Consider the following 25651-nt stretch of genomic DNA (forward strand, 5'->3'; position numbering starts at 1 on the left):
CTAAGATATGCAGATGATACCACTCTAATGGCAGAAAGTGAAGAGGAACTGAAGAGTCTCTTGTTGCGAGTGAAGAAGGAGAGTGCAAAAGTTGGGTTGAAACTAAACATTAAGAAAACCAAGATCATGGCATCCGGCCCTCTCAATTCCTGGCAAATAGATGGGGAAGAAATGGAGGTAGTGACAGATTTTATTTTCCTGGGCTCCAAGATCACTGCAGATGGGGACTGTAGTCAAGAAATTAAAAGACGCTTGCTCCTCGGGAGGAAAGCCATGGCCAGCACACTAAAAAGCAGAGACATCACCCTGTCAACAAAAGTGCGTATAGTCAAGGCTATGGTCTTCCCAGTTGCAATGTATGGCAGTGAAAGTTGGACCATAAGAAAGGCTGAACGCAAAAGAATTGAGGCCTTTGAACTCTGGTGCTGGAGAAGACTCCTGCAAGTCCCTTGGACTGCAAGGCGATCAAACCGGTCAGTCCTAGAGGAGATCAACCCTGACTGCTCTTTAGAAGGCCAGATCCTGAAGCTAAAACTCAAATACTTTGGCCACCTAATGAGGAGGAAGGACTCACTGGAGAAGAGCCTAATGCTGGGAAAGATTGAGGGCAATAGAAGAAGGGGACGACAGAGAATGAGGTGGCTGGATGGAGTCACTGAAGCAGTAGGCGTGAGCTTAAATGGACTCCAGAAGATGGCAGAGGACAGGAAAGCCTGGAGGAACATTGTCCATAGGGTCGCGATGGGTCGGACACGACTTCCCAACTAACAACAACAACAACAACAACAACAACAAGTTATATATAAAAGCACATTTAAAGATGTTTGTTTCCAGCTACAGGTAGTCTTCGACTTACAATCATTCATTTAGTGACTATTCAAAGTTACAACGGCACTGGAAAAAAGTGACTTATGACTGTTTTTCACACTTATGACCACTACAGCATCGCCATGCTCATTTGATCAAACTTCAGTCACTGGGCAACTTGCATGTATTTATGTCGGTTTGACTGTCCTGGGGACATCTGATCACCTTTTGCGACTTTCTGATCATCAAAGTCAATGGGGAGCCAGATTCACTTAACAATCATGTTACTGACTGATTCACTTAACAACTGTGGCAAGAAAGGTCATAAAATGGGGGAAAACTCGCTTAACAACTGTCTCTCTTAGCAACGTGAACTTTGGGCTCAATTGTCCTAAATGGAGGGCACAGCCCAAAATTTTCTTCCAAAGAGAAGTGTGCTCTTAAGTCTCTTCCAGGCAACTTGCATTTCCCATGAAAACCTTTAAAGTTAATTGTCAACCACTGACTTGCATCAAATTGAAATCTTATTTTATACTTACTGTATGTATTTGGGAGTAAGCCTTCAAAGTGATTGGAATATATTTCCAGGTAGAAATACAGCACATTGAATTTTATTCCACGTGCATTAAATTTGCAAGCCTACTATTGAGAACATTAAAATATGGCAGAGAAATAGATGAACTGTCCTTCCTACCTTGGGAACAAGTAACTACAGCAGACATGTCAAACTCGCGACATCACGTGACGTCACGCAACGTATCGGGAGAGTTTTGCCATTGCCAATTGGGTGGGTGCGGCTTCCGGAGGAAGCGTCCGGCCCTCGGGCCAGCAATTTGACACCCCTGATACTACAGCATGAAGATAATTCAAAGCAAAATATAATACCAAGAGGTATTACAAGGCGATGGATTGTCCACCAGTAATGCTATGAGATCATTTCAATGAAGATTTGAGATTGAGATGGCTTCTCGAGATTGCTTCATTATTTATTTAAGATTAGTTCTTAGTTCAAAGGTTCTTGGTACTGATCTTTCAACTGATATGAGTTGAAAGATCAGTAATTTTTGGCCAGCGTAATAATGTACCTTTCTTTTAAAATGTTAATTATATGAGTTCAGACTGCATGGGTACTTACGTTCTTTGGCTTCTGAAGAATTGTGGGCTGCCATTTCACTTCCCCATTTTTCTCCAGCATAGCTAGGAGGTAACTTATGGGAAGGGCTGGAAGATCCAGATGCTCTTGGACTCAGGTCTCGGTATTTCTGATTACCCTACAAAATGTCCAATGCGTAAAATCAGATTTCTATTATCATTCATTCTTTATTGCTTGATAAGAATAGTTAACTGATGTAAATCCTTGATTTATTGTTTTGTCCAATTATAAAATTCCTACCATTGTTCTGAGTTTATTAGAGATAAAGCTGCTTAGGACATCTGCGTTTACTGGCATTTGGCTGAGATTTTGACATGCTGGAACATTATGAACATTATGATGGAGATTAATATCCATGTATATAGGCAGATATCTCTGTGGATAACAGAACAGTGTCTTTGATTCTCTACGAAAATGTATCATTAAGGACCTCCACAGAAATGAGTACTTCTTTCAGTATAGATAGTCCTCGACATACAACAGTTCGCTTAGTGACCGAAGTTACAACGGTACTGAAAAAAGTGACTTATTTATTTATTTATTTATTTAATTTTAATTCCATTTATATGCCACCCTTCTCCGAAGACTCAGGGCGACTTACAAGCTTAGCAGTAGCCTTCATTCTATGTATATGCCTGCTTATTAGGGCTTTCACACACACCCCAAGCGGCATTATTACAAAGTCAGCTTAATTGCCCCCAACAATCTGGGTCCTCATTTTACCTACCTCGGAAGGATGGAAGGCTGAGTCAACCTTGAGCCTGGTGGGATGCGAACCTGCACTAATTGCAGGCAGCTGGTGTTACTTAAGGAGGCATTAGCCCACTGCTCCACCATTTTTCACACTTATGACCATTGCAGCATCCCCAGGGTCACGTGATTTACATTTGGATGCTTGACAACTGACTCACATTTATGATGGTTGCAATGTTCTGGGGGCCATGTGATCACCTTTTACAACATTCTGACAAATGAAGTCAATGGGGAAACCAGATTCATTTCACAACCGTGTTACTAATTCAACAACTGCAGTGATTCACTTAACTGTGGCAAGAAAAGTTGTAAAGTGGGGCAAAATATGTCTTTTAACAAATTTCTCACTTAGCAGCATAAATTTTGGGCTCGATTGTGGTTGTAAGTTGAGGACTACCTGTAAGTATGGTTTTATTGTATGTGACCCAAAATCATATTTGTGAGATGGGTGGCTATATAAATAGAATTTATTTATTTACTGAATTAATAGTCTGCGCCATTGCACAAAACTCATGCTTTTTGTGCCCAGGTGGCATCCTAATTCTTTAGGAAAATTTTTATCCTTTAAAACTACTTTTGTAAAGAATATTCACCAGGAACTGTGTCTGATATATTGGCACACAGCTACCTAATGAAATATAACGTGGTGCAATTAGAAGATTGCATTATTAATCTTCCCTCAGACTTGAAGGATTAGAAGGTCAATTTAGGGTCAATGAGTATTTTTGCCTGCCCTAGCTCACAGGATTGTTTTGAGGAGAAAGGGAGGGAGGAAGAGACATATCTATGCCATTCCGCTGTTGTTTTAATAAAGAAAGAGAATTGTTAAAGAAAGACAATTATGAAGAGGGAGTGTGTGTGAGTATGAGAGGGAGGGAGGGGGAGGGAGAGGGGGAGAGGGAGGGGCAGGGAAAGGAGAGAGAGAGAGAGAGAGAGAGAGAGTGTAAAATATGATTTCTTTGTTGTTAAGAAAAATTAATAGCCGGAATCACTTAGGGAAGCATATCTACCAAAGTCACCTATGCAATTTTGTATTTATTTTAAAGAACTACGGTCTCTAATTTAAGAGCTAAATCAGACCTGCACCATTGCTGCAAAATCCTCCGGGGACACCAGATCTAAGATATTATATGGAACATAACCAGCCTGTCCACTTCGGTTTTTCAGCTTCCACCACTGTTTGTTATCTTCCAACACCTGTGAATAAAAAAACCAAAACAATTTATCCGCTATGAAAGATTACATTCTATGGTTTGTTTAAACATCTCCACTGGAATCTTTACCTTACAGGTAGACTTACTTGACTTACAACCATTCATTAGCAACTGACTTAGGACTATGCCCTCCCATTGACAACCATTGTAGGATCCCCACAGTCATGTGATCACACTTGGCAATCACCACGCATTTATAATGTTCGCAGCATCTTGAGTCATGTGATCATCATTTGCAACTTTCCCAGCTGGCTTCTGACCAACAAAATGAATGGGGAAGGCTGGATTTGCTTAATAACCATGTGATTCACTTCTCTACAGCGATTGCACTTGGCAAAAAAAGATCACAAAATCAGGCACAATTCACTTAATACCCGCCTTACTTAGTGATGGAAATTTTGGACGTAATTCGAGGACTATCTGTATATTCCTTGCACAATTAAACCAATAAGTCGCTCTACATTCTTGAGCACACAGTTATTTCTGTTCTGTAAATACCCTGGCATATTTTTCCCTGCCGAGAATATGTCATCACGTTCAGACAATTTACAGAAAAACTTTACTAGCAAACAACTGAATTTCCAGCCTATCTTGTTTCTTAATCTTCTTTCCCCAAGGTCGAGTGCCTCCTGCCCCCTTGCCCATTTGGCTTTGAGAATGACTATAGTCAACTCGAAAGCTTCCGCACAGGTGCCTTCTCCATCGCACACCAGTTAGTGCTGCACAGCATTGAAGTGCAGCTTTCCTTCATACTCCTCCCTGCCCTGAAATATCTCATGTGGAATATTGGCTGTGGAAGGTTGAAGGATCCTTTCAAAGCTCGTGTGATCACGCCCGCCTCTTGCCTCCCTTTTCCAGGCACTTGCAAGGATCTGGGGTTCGTTCTTTTACCTCCAGAATTTCATCTTTCAGCACGGACAGTTCAGTTGCATTTCGAGCAGTGAAATCATAAAGAATTTTGGCGTATCTCTTTGACTGAGCCATCCCTTGCGCCTCAAAATTCCTGCAAGAAAGATATTGTAGAGGGAGAGCCAGGTTAGTTTATTGTGGCCAAAAAAAAAATGTTGGCAGCACGTTTCTCAATTAACCAATGTCTAGTCAGAATTCAATTCACATTTTAACAAAATTGGTTAGTTGAAAAGGATGACAATGCCTGCTGACTTTATTTTATTTTTTTGCAAGAAAGATATAATAGCACTATCACATTGCTAGTCAGAGTGACTCACGGCCTAATTTAAAATACCATATTGAACTTAAATGATGCACCAGTATATTTTTTTCAGCTTTCTTTATTAGCTCATGTGCTTATATAGTTCCTGCAAAAAATTAAACTACACATTATATCAACAAAATAAAGTAATTAAACAAGGTCTGCCTGTAAAAGTAACTAAAACAATAATCCTTCGGAACATAGTTTTAATTCATATTACAAAATACTTTTTCTTAAGCAAGCCAGGCCTTGGACAAGACATTGTAAGATAATAACTGCAACCTCAGTTCTGCCAAGAGTTGAGATGAAATTTGGCAGCATACGAATGTGTGAAATATCAAACTAAGTTAACAAGTAGAAGACAGCAGCTGGATTCCATGTTTCCCTCTTTGTATTACATTGGAATAGATAAAAGAGAAAATATTAGCTTTCATGGATGGAGGTTTGAAGCCAAGACGGGGAACAGCATTTAACCAGGAGAAAAGGTAGTAATCTTTTCCAGAAGTGCCTCCCAACACGAGAAACACAGGGAGGCACAAATAGGAAAAGGAGAACGATGTTTATTTATTTATTTATTAATTAATTTAATTTATATACCGCCCTTCTCTCAAGAGACTCAGGGCGGTGAACAGGGCAATACATAAAAATAGGATACAAAAATTAAAATTATTAAAACATAATTAAACAATGCCCATAAATAATACAGATTTAAAATTGAAGTAATAATAAAATCCCACCCCGTCCCATCAGGCCAGGCCCGCTTGTTTAAAAAGATGGGTTTTAAGGTCGCGCCGGAAGGAGCGGAGATCGGGCGCCATCCGGAGCTCTACCGGAAGATGGTTCCATAAATCCGGTGCACCCACAGAGAATGCTCTCCCCCTGGGGGCCACCAGTCGGCATTCTTTGACCGGCGGCACCCTGAGGAGGCCCTCTCTGTGGGAGCGCACTGGGCGGAGGGAAGTTGACGCCGGCTTAAGTGGGTGTAAAGAGAATCAGTCACTTGAAAGAATGGTGGAGACTAGGAGAATGGTTTCATTGGATCAGTGACATTGAAATCTGTTCAAAAATACTATGAATTACTCTGAATCACTTGCGAATCCTACTGTGAAGGCCACCTGCCATCGTATATTCATTTATGCTAACAATATCATTAATATTTTTTCTTCATCCGTATAAATGTCATTTTGATATAGTACTAAACATGGATATTTAAGCCTATTTAAGATGTTAAGATCACACGTATATTGGGTATTCTGAACTTTCCCTTCCTTCCTTCCTTCCTTCCTTCCTTCCTTCCTTCCTTCCTTCCTTCCTTCCTTCCTTCCTCTCTCTCTCTCTCTCTCTCCTGCTTTTGATATTTTCTCTGGTTTCTTCGTTAGTTTTTAAAACTATGTAATCCTTTTTGTCTTGTTTCATGTCTTTAGTTAAAAAGATAAAGAGAAAAAAAAACACTTGAGGGCAATTATGTCAGACTTCCACAGTTACACAGTTAAACCCCACTAAGGCTGTTGTATACAATCTGAGGTCCCAGGGCGGCTGCAATCACTCAAATTATTAGCTACATACTTCATAGAATCCCAGCATGATTACCATTGAATTCTTTAATATGACAGAAAAAGAAAACTATTCAAGAGTACGGTAATCACATTAAATTAACTTCATTTAAATAAAATACTAAATTAAATGAAGTGTACAGTAGTTTTTGCCCTGGTGTCATCCAATTGCAGGAATGCAGCTCCCAGCTTGGCCCTCAACCTAAAGTTGTGTTATTTCTGAAAAGACAGATCCCCACCTTAATAAAGTGGGAGAAAAAAATGGTGTGACATCAGTCGCTCACATTTTTTAATCCCACAAATAAAACAATGAGAGGAAAATACCTATGGACATGTTGAGTAACATGCTGAGCAAAGGCGTCTGCTCCTTGCTTTTGGTCTGAAGTCTGGACTGGCTTCAAGTGACGATTGGGACACCCATTGGATGATGACAGCTTCCAAGGAGGAGAGGAGGAAGAGAAAGAGACCAGAATATTATTAATAAGGGAAATGCACATGCCCCAAAGGAAGTTCCTCATTTTTAATCAATCAAAATCATAATATGAAAGGTACTTTCACTAATATCAGTTTCCAGGAGATCATACACACACATGTACAAATAAAAAACTATCATTCCTATTGCATGAATAAGGTATTAAATGAAGTGGTGTTAAATCATGTTATCAGTCTGCAACTAGCTAGAACCTCTGCGGTTTCTAACCATGGATGTAGGCTTCGGTTTTGACTAAAAGGAGGAGAAGAGGCGGTAGTTTCTAAGAACTACCTATGGACAGATATCAGACACAAAATGAGGGAGGAAGAGAGAAATAGTTCTGGAGCAACTAAAATCTCATTCCCTCCCCCATTCCGCACATTTTTTAAAAAATCAGTATCTCCCCCTCCCCAGAAATATGTCAAAGATCTGTCTGTCAAAAATCCCCAAGCAGATTGATTTACATCCTGGTTAATTCAATGAGGAGCAGAGGGGGGGACACTGAAATAGCTCAAGTTAATTTCATCCTGGTTTCTTGCTTGGGCTGCTGTGCTCTTGAAATTTGCCTAGGTCTGCAGATTTGAAACAATGCAAATCAATCTTCACTGCCTTTTAAAGTGGTATGAGCAAGGTAACTTGGATTTGGTCATATACAAAAATATCTAAGTGGTTAGTATAAAGAAGGTTGGTTATCTTTCCCTTTTATGGGTGGGAGAGTAGAATGCTATGTTAGCTGAAGCCCAGCCATTGGGAGGTGAAATGAGGCAAGATTTTCACCAGCAGAAAAACAGATACTCGTAACGTTTTGAGAATTTCACTGCTGGAAACAAAAATGGTGTTTTTTTTCTGGTTTGGCAAGTCACAAATAAATCAGTTCAGTTGCTATACATAACAATGACATGAGAACGCAAAGATGCAGATTGATTCTGGAACAGTGCAAATAAATCACATGAGTGTGCCTCGAGAGTGCTTAGCTAGATCCCTGCAAGTTTAGAAGCTACCTATTTTCACATGTGGTGGACTTGTAGAAATATAAAAGCTTTTTGGATCAAAATTTGGTGGAACATTCAAAAGATTTTTAAGAGAAAGATAAAGTTTTCTCCGCAATTGTTTTTATTGGGTATTGTTGTAGATTGTGATGTTAAAGAAACTAACTTGATGTTGAACATGATAACGGCAGCACGGTTACTGGTGGGACAATATTGGAAGAAGGATAGTTTGCCCACTATAGAAGAATGGGTGTTTAAAGTTTCGAATCTTGCAGAAATGTCGAAGATTTCTGCTTATTTGAAAGATCATTCACAGGAAAGATATATTTCAGTTTGGAGGAGATGGATAAATTATATTCAGAACAAATATGGGACTAAAAAGTTCCATTTAGCTTATGAGTAGATTTTAGTGGGATATTGTTATTGGTACGTTGTTTGTAGTTATGTTAAAGGGGAGTTAAAGCACATTATGAATTTGGTTAATTGTATATTATGCATAATTTTTATTTAGAATATGATTATTGTAACTATAATCCTGTATTTACCTCTGGGAAGTGTGGGGGGGGGAAGTGGGCGGGTTTGGGGTGGGAGGGATTTGGGGATATATTGTAAAATTTTGTTTTTGTAAAACTCTTTAATAAAAAAAATGTTCAACATGCTTTGAATGATCAAGTCACCTTCCTAATTTTTTAAAAAAATTAATATGAACCATTCATAGATTTATCTATCTACTTCAACAACAGTATTGTATTTGGCTCACAATTTGAGTAAATAAAGTTAAAAAGGAAGGAAGGAAGGAAGGAAGGAAGGAAGGAAGGAAGGAAGGAAGGAAGGAAGGAAGGAAAGAAGGAAGGAAGGAAGGAAGGAAGGAAGGAAGGAAGGAAGGAAGGAAGGAAGGAAGGAAGGAAGGGACTTTAGTCCGCAAAGTACCTCTTCTTGCAGATGGCCAATATCCATTTCCCATGGAGCCCCACGAAAGATTTCCAGGGGTGGCTCCCATCCGTTGTGAAACTTTGGAACATATCTTGGGATGTTGGCATCTCTTGGCCATTCAGGTCTTGGAACACATATTAAAAATAAGCTTATTTTATAGGGAGCAAGAACATATGATACCCTTTCCCATTTTAGACTAGGATTATTATATCTCAAAGCTGAGCATATTTTTGGAAAATCAGCATTCTGATTGCTTAGCTCACATACAAATGCTATCAATGAGCTTACAAAGCTAGACACAAAACAACCATTGCTCATACCAGTAGCATCCTATTTTCTGTCAGTGGTCCACAAGTGCTTTTGGTATCTCTATGGTTTTAAATTCATGAAGAGAGAAACTAGTGGGGAAGAAATGCTAACGTGTGCTCCATTGCTAAAACTATGGGCCTCACTTTTGTAAATCGGGGAAATCTTTTCTTCCACATTATTCTTGTTCAGATGGCATTTTAGGGAATTTTGCCTTTCACCAACTTCAGCCAAGGAAGACATAAGACTTCCTCTGAGCACCATGATGAGCTGATGTCCTGCTAGTAACAGGATCACATTTGCAAGGAGAATCATGGCTAAATGCAGGATCCAGGTGGCAAAATTTCTGGAGGGAGGGGAGATTGTTGAGATTATCCGCATGACTCTGATCAACCACTCCTTGTGAGTATAGCATGGAAACCACTGTTTTGCACTTGGCTTATGAGTTGAATACCTAGGACCCAGCGTTCCATCAAACTCACCCTCGCAACAGAGCTTTCTATGGACATTGAGCTTAACTGGGCCTTATTTCCTAATCACTTTTTGGATATATTATTTTTGTACTGTACTGGAGAGATTAAGACTCTTTGGATCAGCGATATTTAGCTCTATTCATCAGATGACTTCACTTCTCTTTGGAGGAAAATAATATAAATTTGATTTTAAAAGTCTTTGAAATATTGTTTTGGTTTTGTTATATGCCACCCAAAGTTACTTGTGAGATGGGTGACCATACAAATTACATAAATAAAAATAAATACATGCATGTTTTTTCCAATTATGCATTAAAAGTCTATTTCGAATATGGATTTTGGAAAGTTAACAACGGATTAAGGGTCCACAGAAATTTTGGAATATTTCTCTGCCAAACATTTTGATAAAATAGGTAAACGTTGATGAGATGGACAGAGGATGTTGTAATGATGCTAGAGAACAAGTTGCAACAGATAATTTTGAAATTATTTTGAAGGGGGACTTAATTACGATAAGAGCCAAGAAGAATATAGAGGAAGATATGGAGATACAAATGGAACTGATGGATGACATATTCACTAAAGGATATATGTAACTTTTGAACCAGGAAATGGACTTCAATAACTTTTTCTTACTAGACATACAAAAAAACTCTATTAAGGTCTTGTAGGATTCTATTGGAGGAGACAAACAAAAGGACAAATATTATTTATTGGATATATAAAAGAAATCTGCTAAAGTTCTGAAAGAATTGCAGTTCCAACAAAAATAGAAAACTAGCTCTGGGACTCTTTTTGAAGGGACTAAAAATGAGATTCTTAAAAACTTAGGGAAAGTTTACAAAACTAGCTTATTCACCCAGAACTAAAAGAGAAAAAAAATGTTGTATCTGGTTTCCCTTACTGGACTTTTGCTGGCAAATAACAATCGAAGAATTTGGATTTTGGTTTTTATTTACAAGATGAGCTACAGAATGATTTTTTTCTTTTTTCACACTTTTTTCTATTTGTATTTTACTGTTTGTATTTTCAATAGTTTGTATTTGCTTTTGAGTTTATTGTTTTCAATCATAAAATTGGTCTGGAAGAATCCTTCTCTGGGTTCCTCTTTTGCTTGGCTTTATTTACATACCTTGACCTTGTCCAAGTCTCTCCTAAGGATTCCCACAACGCCATTTCCTTTGGTGTTAGATGGCCTTTCAGGAAATCTGTAGTATCCTTTGAAAGAAGTGGATTGAGGACAGATCTTGCAAATTCAGGGCCTCCACAGCTGTTAACAATCTGGATTACAAACAAGAAATCACAAATGAGAATTTCCAATAATCTTACATGGGTAAAGCGTTTGGAAGATAAATTTTTAGGCCTTTACAGGTAGTTCTTGACTTAAGACCATAATTCAGCCCAACGTTTCTGTTGCTAAGCAAGACAAACAGATTAAGTTAATTTGGCCCCATTTTATGACCACAATTGTTAAATGAATCCCTACGGTTGTTAAGTGAATCTGGATTCCCCATTGACTTTGCTTGGCAAAAGGCGATCACATGACCCTGGGACAATGCAACTGTCATAAATATGAGTCAGTTGCTAAGCATTTGGATTTTTATCACATGACCATGATGGGGATGCTGCAACAGTTGTGTGAAAAATGGTCATAAGTCACTTTTTTTCCAGTGTTGTAACTTTGAACAGTCACTAAATGAACTGTTGTAAGTCAAGGACTACCTGTACTATAAGTGTCAAGATTTTGTATCTACCCCAGACTACCATTAAAGATACCTTGCTATTACAGGACTTGACAACTACATATTTTGTTATTTTTTTCCATCATTGCCGTTAATAATGAATGACTATGACTGGATTGTGATTCCCCCAAAAGTTTTGCAACAATTCATGTTATACTTTAAGGTATTGTAAAGAGTCCTACTTTTGCTGGGAAAAACTAAGTCAGCTACTTTTTGGAAATTGTAAAAATCTCTGCAACTATCACAAATTTATTTTTATTTTAAGAAAGAGCATTCTGGGTTTTTTTGCTTTTTTTTGGTGTTATGTAAAATAGTCATGTGCTTGTCCAGAGTAAGAAATTCATGAGTTGACTCATTAGATATGATAGCTTTGCTATTTCCATACAAAGATACTTTGGGGAAACTGAAGTAAATCCTCTCTATTTGCCATGAGCTTTTCAACCTCCCAGGTTAACTCCTTGGAATATTGCAAATCAGTCCCTAATATGGAATAGATGAATATTTAAACAGGCTAAAAAATGTAATATGCGTCAAAAATCTGCATATTGCTGGTTTTAGTTATACTTCTCAAACCTACTTCCAGATATTGCATGCATGCAATATGGCCAGTTAGAATTCAGGGAATCAGAGGTCAACATATCTGGATGCCATTAGATGAGAAACTTTGGATTATAATTCATTGAATAAGGGAGAAGGTAATTTATACCAGTTCCAGTGGTCCAAACAGGAAATGGACTAATTCTGAAGCACTTGGATTCTGAATATGTTTTTTTAGTTTGGCCTGTGAAGAGAAGAAAAACAGGTTAAATCTAAATCTATTTTATAACTGTTTGAAAATAAAATGCAAACAGCAAAAATGTTTAGCAACTCCAAGAAATGCCCAAGAAAATATCCAGCATATTTCAATATCCAGATGCTGTAAACTATTTCTCTCTAAAGTAACATGAATCATGTATCCAGGTTCTCCTACAAAGTCAAATTAGGTACTGTATTATGACTGTACCTTATTCCCATGATCAGGTGGGCAGTTGGCTCTTGGCATTAGATCAACTATTGCAGGAATTACTAAGGGCTAGATTAAGTTGATCCCACTTAATCCAGAACAGTTCTTTTGAGGTTTTTAAGGAACAGACAATTGTATCGTTAGTCAAACATTATGCTTTATTAGCAAGAGCTTGTTTAAATTATACGATGGGTTTGTTTTAATGCAACTGCATTAATTGCAGTCCGCTGGGCAGGCCAAGCTTGAATCTTCTGCAATGTAGCATCTGACAGAGGCTAAATTATAAAGGAAATGCCAGGAAAGGGATTTATAAGAATGGTAAATGTGGTTATTGATATGGAAGAAAAACATATCCATTCTTTTTAGTGGTAAGGATTTGCTACCTTATTGCTATTTTCACAACAAGGCTCAAACAATAGATAGAAGCAACTTGGCAACTGCTTGTAGCCTTGACACTTCTCCCATCCTGCAAGAATCAGCATAACATTATTGCACACTGTCACTTTCCGTGATATGGGTAATCATATACATTTAATTAATAGATAAACAAATATAGTAAAATCATTCATCCATTTGTCTATCTACTCATCTACTTGTGGGTTATTTCCTCCGAGTGGGCAAGACGTCTTACAAAGCACTCCTCCGCCCACCTCTTTTTCCCACATAACATCCTTGTGAGGTAGGGCTTGTTAAGAAAGAAGGGATTTCTAGGACTGAAGGTAAATTTGAACCTGCCTTGCCAAGTTCTATACCAATGCCTGAACCGTCATATCATACTACCTCTTATATGACACACTTGTTAAGGCAGCCTCAAGACTTACACTGGTACCGAACTAGTCTATTAACCCTGTTCTGCCAGCAATGCAACATTTGCCAAAAAGGTAATGACGTTGCACACGATCCCCGTGAAGATATGGTTATTTGGTTTTGTACAGTTTTCACCTCTGAGTACATTTTTAGACAAATGCTACAGAGGGGAAAGCTTTTTTCCCCTCAAGTATAACAAGAATACACTGTCAGAAAAAAAGGGTTGATGCATTTTTTTTCTTCTGTATTACAGTCCAATGTATCTGCTAAACAGCATAGTTAAGTATTTCAACAATGAACATGCAGCATAAATAGTTTTCAAACCAATAAATAGAACTCTCATTGTCAATAGTTAGCACTTGGCTGGGAATGGTGTGAATTGTAATCCAACACATCTAAGAGCTCAGGGTTTGGCAAGGCTGCGGTAGAGACACTGAGAACAATCAGTTTGATGATCACCATTTTGGACTTGAGCTATCTATCCAGAACAAACTAGATCTTCTTACAAATAGCCCAGTTTTTTATAAAGGTTTTAAGGTTCACATTTAAGAATTTGACTGCATGATTGGTGGGAGAAAGTTTAAAATTTTCTCTACAAACAATTGTTGTATTCAGAATTTCTGCTTCTCACTTTTCATGGACAAGTAGAAGTAGAAATTAGACTTCATTATACTGTATGACATGATATGTAACATGTATACAAGTTAATCCAATTACCAGTACAAAAGAGTATTTGTCCTACATGCTGATCTTTTGTGAAGGGGTATTTTTGGATCTTCCTGTAATACTACTCTTGACAGTCACAGTCTCCAGCAATCATTTTCCAGTAGTAAGTGTACGTATAGTGTCTCTTTGAGGATAATACTCAATGCATCTTATGAAATGGGTGACATAATGCTTGAATTTGTTACTTTTCAAAGTGTCAGCTGCAATACATCACCATGTGCTTTTTTTGGGAACTTTGTAAAATTGTTTACTACCTACTCAGATTCTGAGCTCTTTGGCTATACAAACATAATACTTGGTTGATTCCCAATAACAGCATGAGGCAAGCAAATAAGCCATTACCTATCCAATTGAGACAAGAGAAAATTATACACAATACCCTTTGCTTCTTACCAGGAGATTTAGTGCCAGCTTGATTTTCTGAAAGCAGTCAAGAAACTCAGTTTCATGTGGAGGTTTGGCGCGCAGAGTCAAAACTCCCTCTTTAGACCAAAAGATAATAAACAATTTTTTTAAAAAAAAGTCACTCCTATGCATAAAGAAACATTAATGGGGAAACAGCTCTTTGTGACATGCTGACCACAAAATCTACATTCCTTGAGGGCACTTTGTGTTTGAAATACCAGTCTCACCCAACAGTGCAATGGGCTGTAACTTCCATCATTCCATAGCCAGCACAGCCAGTGGGGATGGCCAGAAGACATGTTACCTGTCAATGGCAGGATCTGAAGTCTCATATGTTTAGAGTCTCCATATGAGAAAAGGTGGAAGCAGTCTACAAAGAAACAGCCACCTAACCCTATCAAGCATAGTTAAAAGCTACCTCTACAAACACTGGTGGTCAAAATACCACTATATTTTTCCTTCATGTTCCAGGCCGATCAGAAACAGAGCTATGTGGGTTGGGGGTTGCTTGGTTCTCGACAGCCTTATAGACAAAACTAAATATAGTCCCAGTCCCTTGGGGAACACCGAGAGATGGATTTTTCTCATTGGAGACATTGGAGGTCTGTAACAATGCCTTTCATTACATCTCTATGTGCTTTGGTTATTGTTTCCTAATTAAAAGGTCATCACTGTTTATTCTACGGGAAGAAATGAATCGTTGCACTTGGACCCAAGGTCACAATGGTGGTGGTGGGGGAAAAACAGGTCCATCCCGACCCCAAATGGCCAGTGTTCCTACCCTCTGCCTCAAAACCTAAAATGACAAAACTAAGAAACAGCTAGAAGTAAAAAAGAGGAGTCTTATTTATCTTGGTCCAGTGGCTTTATTTTTGAACATGAGGAGAGAAATGGAGCAAGGAAAGAGGTGAATGGGTTTCAGAACTGGCTTGGAAGTCAGTATTTGAACTGGATCCTTCAAGCCTGATGGGATAGGGTATATATGAAGTAGGCATCAGTTAACCGTACTAACTTAATAATAATAAACTACATCAGGTGGTGCAATGGAATCATCATTAAAAAACAAACGTGGCTCTTGAAAGAGTCCTTGAGACTGATGTTTGTTGCTTCTTTCACTTCCTTGATGTGCATAAACAAAGTAAACATGAAATCTCATTTTCCATTCAGCTGAGATTTTCAGAAAAAAAACCCATACTTGCGTTTATTTTGTTTAAAAGTTGCTAGGGCTGCCAAGGCAAAACAGAATTATTGAGGAGTGGCTGGGTGCTTCTAACCCCTGGACTGTGTGCCTATTTGCTTATAAATTATTTGTAAAATAATTTATTGTCCAATTCCACAAAGGAAGGCCTCAAGGAAATTGACAAGGAATAACAAAGGCACAAAGCAACTAAAAATGAAATCTACTCTAGTATTGACCCATCTGTTATGGGTCCTCTCTCTTAAGGAGGTGCATCCAATGGGGCCAAGAAGCAAAATCTTCTCAGTGATGGTTCCCTCCTTGTGAAACATCATCCTTACAGAGATACATTTGGCCCCCACTTTGACATTCTTTTCCAAGGGGTCCTGAAGACATGTTCTACCAGCAGGCTTGGGGACCCAAAAGTGATTTGGAGTGGCTGATCTGATTGTTGTCACTAGGGGAATAGGTTTTGGGTTGGGTTTTGTACTGAGGTTTTATCTTTGTAAGCCACCCAGAGTCACCGTGAGAGAGTTGGGAAGTCATATAACTTTTTAAACAAACAAAGGCAGCCCTTATACCATTATCACCCCTAAGCAGAACAAAAACACGTTCAAGTCGTTCTGGAAATTAAGGAAAAAAACTGCACAGGGTGAGCTAAGTCAAAGTAGAAAGGCTGCCCCATAGGCCACTATCCCTTTATCTCACGTACATTTTTCCAAACCTGTGTCATGCTGTTTTGGACATAAACTAAGGATGCTTTCTTATCCCTTTTGAAGGAGAAAACCCCCTGAATCTAACACTACACCGTCTAAAGAGTGTTTTATTCAGTTTCTCCTACAGCCAATAATTTAGCTCAGACATGTCAAACACAAGGCCCGGGGGCCGGATGCGGCCCGCGAAGTGGTTTCATGTGGCCCGTGAAGCCATCCTGGAAACAGTGAGGGAACGGCCCCCACTGCCTTGGCCCTGGCCCAGAGACCCTCCTTCTGCCAGAGACCCTCAGATCTGTCCCACTCCTGCCCAGGCCCCCATAGGCACCCCTGATGCGAACGATGTAGAGCTGGCCACGCCCACCCAATAGGCCATACGCACTTTAGCCACGCCCACCCAGTAGGCCACACCCACCCTGGCCATACCCACCCAGCCCCTTGAGAGCAACCGCAATGCTGATGCGGCCCTCAATGAAATTGAGTTTGACACCCCTGATTTAGCTGTTGATACCTGCTGGCCCTTTCTTCTTGTTCTTCTTTCCCTTCTTCCTTTGGTTCAGTTGCCTGAAGGCTTCTGCTGCTTTCTGAAGCTTGGCAACGAAAAGCTCAATATCATCCAGGGTGCAATTCAATATTTGCTGCAAACACACAAAGGAGAGAACTTAAAGCAAAACCAACAGCCAGAAGCAATCCACGTTCACATGAACTTACTTTGCATCTCCCTGATTAAGAGTCAAAATGTTCATTGCAGCTTTAATCATGAGCATTCAGTGTGATCAACAAGTACATTTTGATTTAAATAATCACCACTAGGAAATTGGGGCCGCCTCCAGGCAAGGTGCAGAGAAATACTTGGACAAATGCGTCTCTTCCCTGCTGTGTTCTTATTTGCATTTCAAAAAAACGTTTTCTTTGGAAACATATGGACAATCGACAATTGTTATTAAAATGGATTTTACCCTCAAGTGGTTACTTCATCTTCTTCCATACATACATTTTTTTAATTACTATCACTAACCGTTTCTTTTTCAATCTTCTGTGCTAAAACTGCACGAGACTCCTCATAATCCTGAGAGCTACTACTTCGTCGATCATATTCTGTCAAAAAATACAAAAAACAAATATCATCGATGGAAAGAAGTCAAAACAGGAGTGGAGTGGAATTAAATTATTTGTTTAAAAACATTCCCTGTATCAAGCTATCCTATTTCTTTGATGTGAATATTAAGGATATGGATACCGTATATCGATTGTGTCAAAGGAAATAGAAGGAGTGTTTTGGGAACTAAAAGTATTTATTAAAAACTCAGTAGGTGGAAACATCCCACATTAATTTATTTTGCTGCTCTGGATGTAACAACCATGCATCTAAGAAAATTGGCAGAACTTCATCAATTTGCCTAATTCCACATTCGGTTTTTCAGAAAGAGCTGTGTGGGCCTCATGCCAAGGATTTGTCAGATAAGAGCTGCAGTTCTTGAACACAACCCCCATAAGCCTTTAAAATGTGTCCTTTTTTAGCCATCCCTGCAGCAAAACTGAGTTTGACTTGTTTTCAAACAGTCTTTTTGGGAAGAAAAGAATCAGAGTACCAAGTTTTGAAAGTAAATACACTGTAGTACTCACCTACTGTATATCTAACACAGTCCAGAATCCAGGTGTTCTCAACTGATAAGTTCATCTGACATTACAAAATGTCTCTACAAACATTGTTTTAAATCATCTTGCAATATACAGATATACATTGAGGTGGGAAGCTGGCTGATAGTCAAGTTCAACTTTTGGGATACATGAATGATTAATCGTAATGCAAATGCATAACTTGCTTTAAAAAGCATACACAAAGGACATCTCCCTTTATGGACATTATTTCTCTTTTGCAAAACTAAATTTTAAAATAGGACTATAGTTCTCAGGATCAAGGTATAGCTCTGTTAAAAAGTCCAAACAAAAAAATCCACAGAGTTTAAAGCATCTTAAACCTTCAATTAAACACGTTTTTTCAGTGTCAAGATGACACGTAGGTTATAGTTCCTTGTGCTTGAGGGCATCAAGGCAGGAAAAGCTGCCATTTACAATAAAAGTTCCCTTCAGAGAAAAACTCAAGCTTTGTAATTTTTTCCTCTCTGAAGAAAATCAGCAGATGAAGCTTTTCTCTGTGTTCTATCACCAGATTGGCTAAAAGTTTATCTCTTAGTGTGCTATCTTATCATGCAATTATAAAGTTGCAACAATCTCCCATAATTAAAAAAGGCAGCAGCTCTGTTCTGGTCCTTCTGGTTTCTTCAGCAGGAAATCTGCATGCCCACCCATTTTGCATAAATTGCTGTAAAGTAGCAGACAGGTTAGCATCCTTTATTTCTTCTTGCAATGCTTGTGCTCTTGATGGAGCTACAGCACCCTTTTTCACTTAGCTTTGGCCATGGGAATTAGCTGCTAATTCCCACGCCAAAAATCTCTGCTGTTCTTTGAAAAACCCAACATATGCAGGGAGGGGTTCTTTTTGCTGTAATCAATCCCATCATCCACTGCCTCCTACTCACTGGGGCAAATACGTTCTTGTGCTGTTCCCCAGGAGGAGGCAATGGATTGGAGGAGAAAAAGAAACTAGGACTTTGCTGGAGGAACCAATGATCAGAGAGGGAGAGTCCCTAGACAAACACCTGAAAATGTTAGAAAATTAGTATCAGTTAATCAGTAGCTAGTACCAGCTGGAAGTGTGCACAAGGTTTGTGAGATGGAAAATAGACTATGGATTGAGTTCGTAGCTCTAAATTCAGCAATATATTTCTGGTTGATTTGTAACAGACTGGCAAGAATCTCTAACGCCCTAATTGTTTAATAGCAACAGCACCAAAGACTCCTACGTCACCTCTGTTCTGATCAGCAAGAATCAAATCAATTCTGAGGGCCTATCTATTTTTGTACATATGCAGCTTTTTGCATGAGGTTCCAGTAAAAGCCCAAGAGTTCTATTAAAAGCAGGAATGTTGCAAAGTTGAAGCCTGCCGTCCCCATCTATTGACGCACAATCCACCTGCCGTCACCTTTTTAAATCTGTTATTCTGTGGGACTACTGTTCCCAGAACTAAAGAGGTTTTGAAGACGTTGAAGGAGGAGGCTCCGGTACAGTGAAGACATTTAGGTATAATTCAGACTGTTCAAAGGCCAAGGGAAAGGGGATTTAAGCATGCCATATCATATGGTAATATTCATAAATGCCTCGTTTCCTTGAGCCTTTAAGACATGCCTTGATTTTTCCATTGGCCTTGTTAGTGTGGAAATGAGAGGCTCCTGCAAATGCTGCCAGAACTGGCCCTCAGGTCCAGTTGCTTGGCTTGGTGCTCAGTCTGAAGTGCTCAGGGATGTGGTGGAATGTAGTCTGGATTCCCAGGAGGGAGGGGCTGCATTCTAGAGGGCAAAGAGGCAGCAAAGCATGGAAAGTTTGCTTGGGAGAAAAAGGGTTAAGAAGGCTCCTCCCCAGCAATTCTCATAGTGATGCCAAGAATCAATAAACTCATTTATTTTGGCAAGTTTTTCCCCCCCTGTAGCTGAGGAGCAATAAAGGAAACCACTCAGAAATAATTCCACTTTGAATTTTTTGGTTCTTGGGGCCTGACAGAGCAGTGACTATTCCTGTTACCTGACTGGGAAGGAGGGGCCACACGATACTGGTTGTTCTTTTGGAAGCCTCTGCTTTCATCCTGGAAAGGGATGGGTGCAGGCCCTTGAGGTGGGGGAAGGATGGATTGCCTCTGCTTGATCTTCTCTTGGTTCACTCTGCAGGAGGAAAATAGGAATGGTTTTGATAACTAAAAGATGTACTATTCACTGAAATGGCAGGCAGAGAGCAAACGAATTTGAGCCTGTGTTTATTAATTTGAGTTTTATTGGATTAAGAGCAATGTTTAATTATGGAGGGGGAGGAGTACAAAACATTTCCTATTATAGACATCAATTATGGATGACCTAACAGTGCAAAGCCTTTCACTCACATCCACTATGCAGATTAAGCTGATCTGCATATCTTGATCATTGTAGAAATCCTACTAAATTCAGCTAGATTGAACGCTAAATAAACAAGTGTGCATAAAACCACCATTCTACTTTGCTTCTCTCAGTAAGCAAGGAGTCAGTAGAGGTATCAATTGAACATTTTCTTCAGATACTTCTCGGGTTTCTATAAAGTTCCACAGGCACAATGACATACTTGCTCCATTGCTGAGGGGGACATTTTTATCTTCCCTTTGCCCAGGCTTAGTACTTTTGTTTTTACATTGTTTATTATTGTGGCTTTTACATGTTTATCTGTTTTTATGGGCTGTTTTGTTATTGTAGTGCACCCTCCCTTTTGGGGGAGATGGGCAGCTATATAAATTGGATAAATAAATACTTTCAAGATTATCTCTGATTTATGTAAAATTTCTAAGCACGATCAGTCCTTTTACATCCTGTGGTTGTTTGTTTTCCCTCCTGCTCGCCAAGGGTCATGAAATGCACACAGCAGCTCTATGGACAATAGAGACCAGTAGGGATGAATGTTTTTTTTAATGACCAAGCCTTCCAGGTACTGAGAAACAGCAAACTAGTGGGCATCATAAGGCATAAGTCCAACTGATGAGAACTCTCAGGTAAATTTCCACAGCAACTAGGACATGACGCTTTTGTACAAATTCAAAATCCGTTCCAGATTTATCTTATTTTTATCCCGCCTTTATTATTTTCTTTTATAAATAACTCAAGGTGGCAAACATAGCCAATAATCCTTCCTCCTCTATTTTCCTCACAACAATAATTCTGTGGGGGTGGTACTGAGAGTGTGCGCAACGGGCCCAAGGTCACCCAGCTGGCTTTCACACCTGAAACCACAGACTCTGGTTTCTAGTCTGGTGCCTTTAACCACTAGACCAGGGGTAGGCAACCTCGGCTCTTTTATGAATTCTGGGAGTTGAAGTCCACGAGTCATAAAAGAGCCGAGGTTGCCTACCCCTGCACTAGACCAAACTGGTTCATATCTCTGTCTGATCTCATAGCATCAGTTGGTTTGGGAACCTGAGTCAATTTATTTCTAGCTCTGTGGTAGTTTATTTGAAGTCAGAGCATTGGTGATTTTTTCCTGAACTTGTGGCTCTGCAGAGTTTGTGGTTGATTTTATTTTCACTGATGAAAAGAAATGCATCATCTTGTCTTCTGGAACCAAAGAGGCCACTGTTTTCTCTCACCAACTTACCTAGCATACCATTTACCTTCCTACTACTTGCCTTGTTCCCAATAATTACCTACAAACATTGCACTGCGGTTAATATGTAATCAAGATTGCAAGTAGGAGGATAAAATGCCTGATTATAAAGTTGCTGACATACTAGCATTTCACCATCAGGGAAAAAAAAAGCAAGGGCCTTTTAAACGTGCAATAGTTGTCAGCTGTGGAGCCAATTAAGTATCTCCTCAAAGCAGCTGCTTTGACATGTTTGTTAAAATGGCTGAATAAATGGACACATTGTGCACTGAAAAGGTAGTAGTGGTTTCTTCTATTTCTCTTTTATATGAAATGGGGAAGAGGGGATTGAGTAACCCCAGTGCAACAACTGTTCCAGACAAGGCTCCAACTGGATAGTATCCTTCGGTGAATTGGAAGGGAGATGGATGAACATGGATGGACTCATATTATTGGTATACAATCCCCACATTTCGAGGTTCAAATTATTTCTATGGGAACTGAAGGTAGTATGCAACTATCTCTAATCCTAGCAACTTTATAATATTTTTTTTTTCATTTGCAAATGCATTAAGCAGGGCTCCATCTGTGCCCTATTAAGTTCCAGCAAGATATATTTAGGCACTTGCACAAAGTCACTGCTTTCATTTCCCAGTCCTAGAAACTGATTCACAGTGATCTGCGATTAGTCTCCAGCTGTTGAAAAAAAATCCTGAACAATGAAATTTAGCAGAATGGTTTCTGAACAATTGTGCTGAAATGTGATAGCATTAAGAAGTGAATTTCCACTTGTCTTTTTTGGCTATTTCCTCTCTGTTACTGAAACCTGTCTGAAAGACTCTCATCCAATTCTCATTCATTAGATTTGGGTTTCAGGACGTCTTTCTTCCTGAGAGAAAGAGCAATTTTGCTGCCAGAGATAATTCTATCCTCCATCTTCATGGGAAATGGGTAAAATTCCTCAAGGTTTTGCTACTCAAAGTGAGCTCCCACCACTCATTTTCAAACCGCAACAACTCAAATTTGGAGAGGAAACTTGCAACCCCGCCGTAGTCCAAGAAATGCATTCTCTGGGCTCCCTGCTAGAGTTTGTCCATGTACAGAAGCCACTTACTTGAGGGTCTGTGGCCGTATCTTCTTTCCAAACTTATGGTCAGCTAGTGCACTTTCTATGTCCTCATGAACCATCTCTGCCTAAAACACAGAATCAGAAATAGATTGGGGAAGGAAAGATGCAATGGAAAAACGCAGACAACCTGTTTTGACAGGCAAGCATTAATCGACTGCCCTAAACCTAGATTTTGTTGGTGATGAATCCCTTCAGTTTAAAAACCAAGTGCAAAAGGAAACATACAGGCGCAGGGCATCAAGGGATTATTTTATGGGGCTGTGGAATTTCACAGAGAGCTTATTCAGATTTGAAGCAAAGGTCCCCTTCAATCCTCAAGTACAGCTACGTTCTGGGAAGTTTCAAAACGCAGCCAACAAATATATTGCTGTGTGAATCATGGAGGGTGTTTTGCTGCTGTGTAAACGCATCCTCTTTTAAGGGGAGCTCTGCAAAACCCTCCCATTGCTGAAAACAGTTCCTTGCTTGCATTTGTTTTGGCAGAGAACTCCAATGTGGAGCTTCTGCTGACATGGAACTCTTGGTAGGGCTTCATCCTCCCTTCTCCAAGCCATGAGATAATTTTGAAAGGTTAAATATTCGGGGGGGGGGGTGTTCCCAAAAGAAGGGGAAGTTGAAGGGGACCCAGACATCCAGGTATCCGGACACCCTCATGTATAATTTCAAAACGACTGATGTTTTCCCCCCAGTTAACTTATAAGGGAAAGAAAAAGACTCACAAGGCATCCTGTTACATAAATCAATTGTTCATGGAGCTTCTACCACAGATAGACTTCTATCAACAGAAATTACAATGCTGGCGTGAACTAGGCCAGGGGTAGGTAACCTTGGCTCTTTTATGATTCGTGGACTTCAACTCCCAGAATTCATGAGCTGGCTCAGGAATTCTGGGAGTTGAAGTCCACGAGTCATAAAAGAGCCAAGGTTGCCTACCCCTGGTCTAGACTATGGTCACCATAAGACCTTCTCATAACCACCAAGTGTTTGTTGTGACTACTCCTAGATTAACTAACCAACCAACAACCAAGGGCACTTCCATGTAAGGTCTTTAGGCCAGTTCAGAATCAGCTTCAGACTTGTCAAGCTAATGATACTATGTCCAGGAATTGAGGTATTACTAGCTCAGTTGCAGTGTACTGCAGTAAGTGTACAAGATTCCATGCTTGAAGCCTTGATGCTCTGAACAGCTGCTGTCCTTTTGGCAGGCAATCTTGCTTCATGTAGTTCCTGGATCCTTTCTCTCCCCTTCCCGCCTCCCCCCAGCTGCCGTAGCCTCATTCTCAGGATTTCAGGGACAACATCAATGAAAACGTTCAGAAGTTGGCTTCAAGCTGCTCTGAGGAATTAGTGAGTAGAATGTGATGATGTTGGCCAAGACATCCGTCCAGAAAATGGCCACTACTTGATCCCATCCCTGTATCATTCATCATCTACCATGCACGATCCCCAAAGGAAATTAATCAGTGTGGATGATGCATAAAGTAGCAGAGGATTCTGCACTCAGAATCAGAAAAGGACCACAGCCATCTTACAAAATGACCTCAAAACCATGTCCAGTTATTTCTATTTACCTCAAAGAATCACACAGCAAAAAGCACCAAATACAGCCCCACAGTCTTCAGGCAATGGTTCTTGATCATCCCAAGTTCTAGGCCAGCATGTAGCTGCCACTGCAAGCAGAGTTCTGCCCACGTGCCACAGAATTGCCTCTCTCTAGGAATATCTAGGTCCCTTTTCTGAAATCTTGCTATCTAGTTGAACCGGGGAAGTGTGCCTTTCCCATAGCTGCCCCTATCTTGTGGGACGCCCTCCCCTCAGCAAACTGGAAAACTCCGCTCTTTTAGTCTTCTGGATGGCCATCAAGGCTTTGCTTTTTATCCAGGTACTGGGATAATGTGAGGCTGTTTTGGGTTGGTTGTTGGGGCATCCCAAGGGAATGACTGAGGCGCCAAGTTGTGTTTTATGGTTTTTATAGCTCAGGATTTAATTGCTTTTGTGAGCTTCCCAGAGTTGTGTTTTAAGATGGACAGCCATATAAATCTTAAAAATAATAAAATAATAAAATAAAATTTTAAAACTCCGAGATCTGGAACAACCTTTCATTCGGCGGATTGGTTGGGACTGTAACTCTACCGGGTTCCCTTAACCCCATTTAGCTCCCTCGTCAAAAAGGACCGAAGAACTACCACTTACCTCCACTTCATCACAGTTAAAGAAGTGAATGTCAGGTTTGTGCTGTTCGGAGTCTTGACACACCAGCAGGAGGATGGAGGGATATCGCATCTGATTCAGGACAGTCTGGCAGTGCTGGACTGTTGGCAGAAGGAAATCTTCAAGCTCTTCCTGAAAAACAACACCAAAGAGAATGTGTTCCAAATATACAGGAAGGGATGGTCAACTACAGGGGTCTTCAAACTTGGCCCTTTTATGACTTGTGGACTTCAACTCCCAGAATTCTTCAGCCAGTGTGCATGGCTAAAGAATTCTGGGAGTTGAAGTCCACAAGTCATAAAAGGGCCAAGTTTGAAGACCCCTAAACTAGAGGCTGCATTTGCACATTGAAATGGCTCTTTCCAAAAGGAGACCACGAACACAGGACCGTTTTGAGTTGCCCCTAGGACTTTAAATCCATTAGCAGCTACGTTCTCAGCGTCAGAGTGGCAAAGCTATTGCTGACGCACATTATTCAGCAGGGACTGAAAGAAAGGCAGCGTAACTATTGGCACTTGTGATAAATTGGGACATGTTGAAAAAAGCTGATGACGGTACATAACTCTTTTGTAACCATCTGTTTATATCTTGCCTTAATAATGGATTCTGTCAATGCCAACCAGAAAAATTACCCGTAACCCCTCAGAGGTAGTTCTT

At 39.8% G+C, this 25651-nt stretch overlaps 1 protein-coding gene across 2 annotated transcripts in view; it reads right to left on the minus strand.

Moving 5' to 3' along the window:
* Positions 1-25651, minus strand: part of EPS8L2 (EPS8 signaling adaptor L2) — a 93591-nt gene that overhangs the window by 11335 nt on the left and 56605 nt on the right. For both annotated transcript variants that reach the window (XM_083350650.1, XM_083350651.1), the window contains 13 exons: positions 24977-25126; positions 22769-22848; positions 20080-20216; positions 17455-17534; positions 16948-17074; positions 14535-14623; positions 12312-12386; positions 10996-11144; positions 9082-9208; positions 7015-7124; positions 4819-4930; positions 3794-3910; positions 1943-2078 (listed from right to left, as the gene is read on the minus strand). In XM_083350650.1, the coding sequence (XP_083206776.1) occupies positions 1943-2078; positions 3794-3910; positions 4819-4930; positions 7015-7124; positions 9082-9208; positions 10996-11144; positions 12312-12386; positions 14535-14623; positions 16948-17074; positions 17455-17534; positions 20080-20216; positions 22769-22848; positions 24977-25126 (1489 nt within the window). The remainder of the gene's footprint in view (positions 1-1942; positions 2079-3793; positions 3911-4818; positions 4931-7014; positions 7125-9081; positions 9209-10995; positions 11145-12311; positions 12387-14534; positions 14624-16947; positions 17075-17454; positions 17535-20079; positions 20217-22768; positions 22849-24976; positions 25127-25651) is intronic.

The sequence above is a fragment of the Vipera ursinii genome, assembly GCF_947247035.1.
Source record: "Vipera ursinii genome assembly, chromosome: 1".
Lineage (NCBI taxonomy): Eukaryota > Metazoa > Chordata > Lepidosauria > Squamata > Viperidae > Vipera > Vipera ursinii.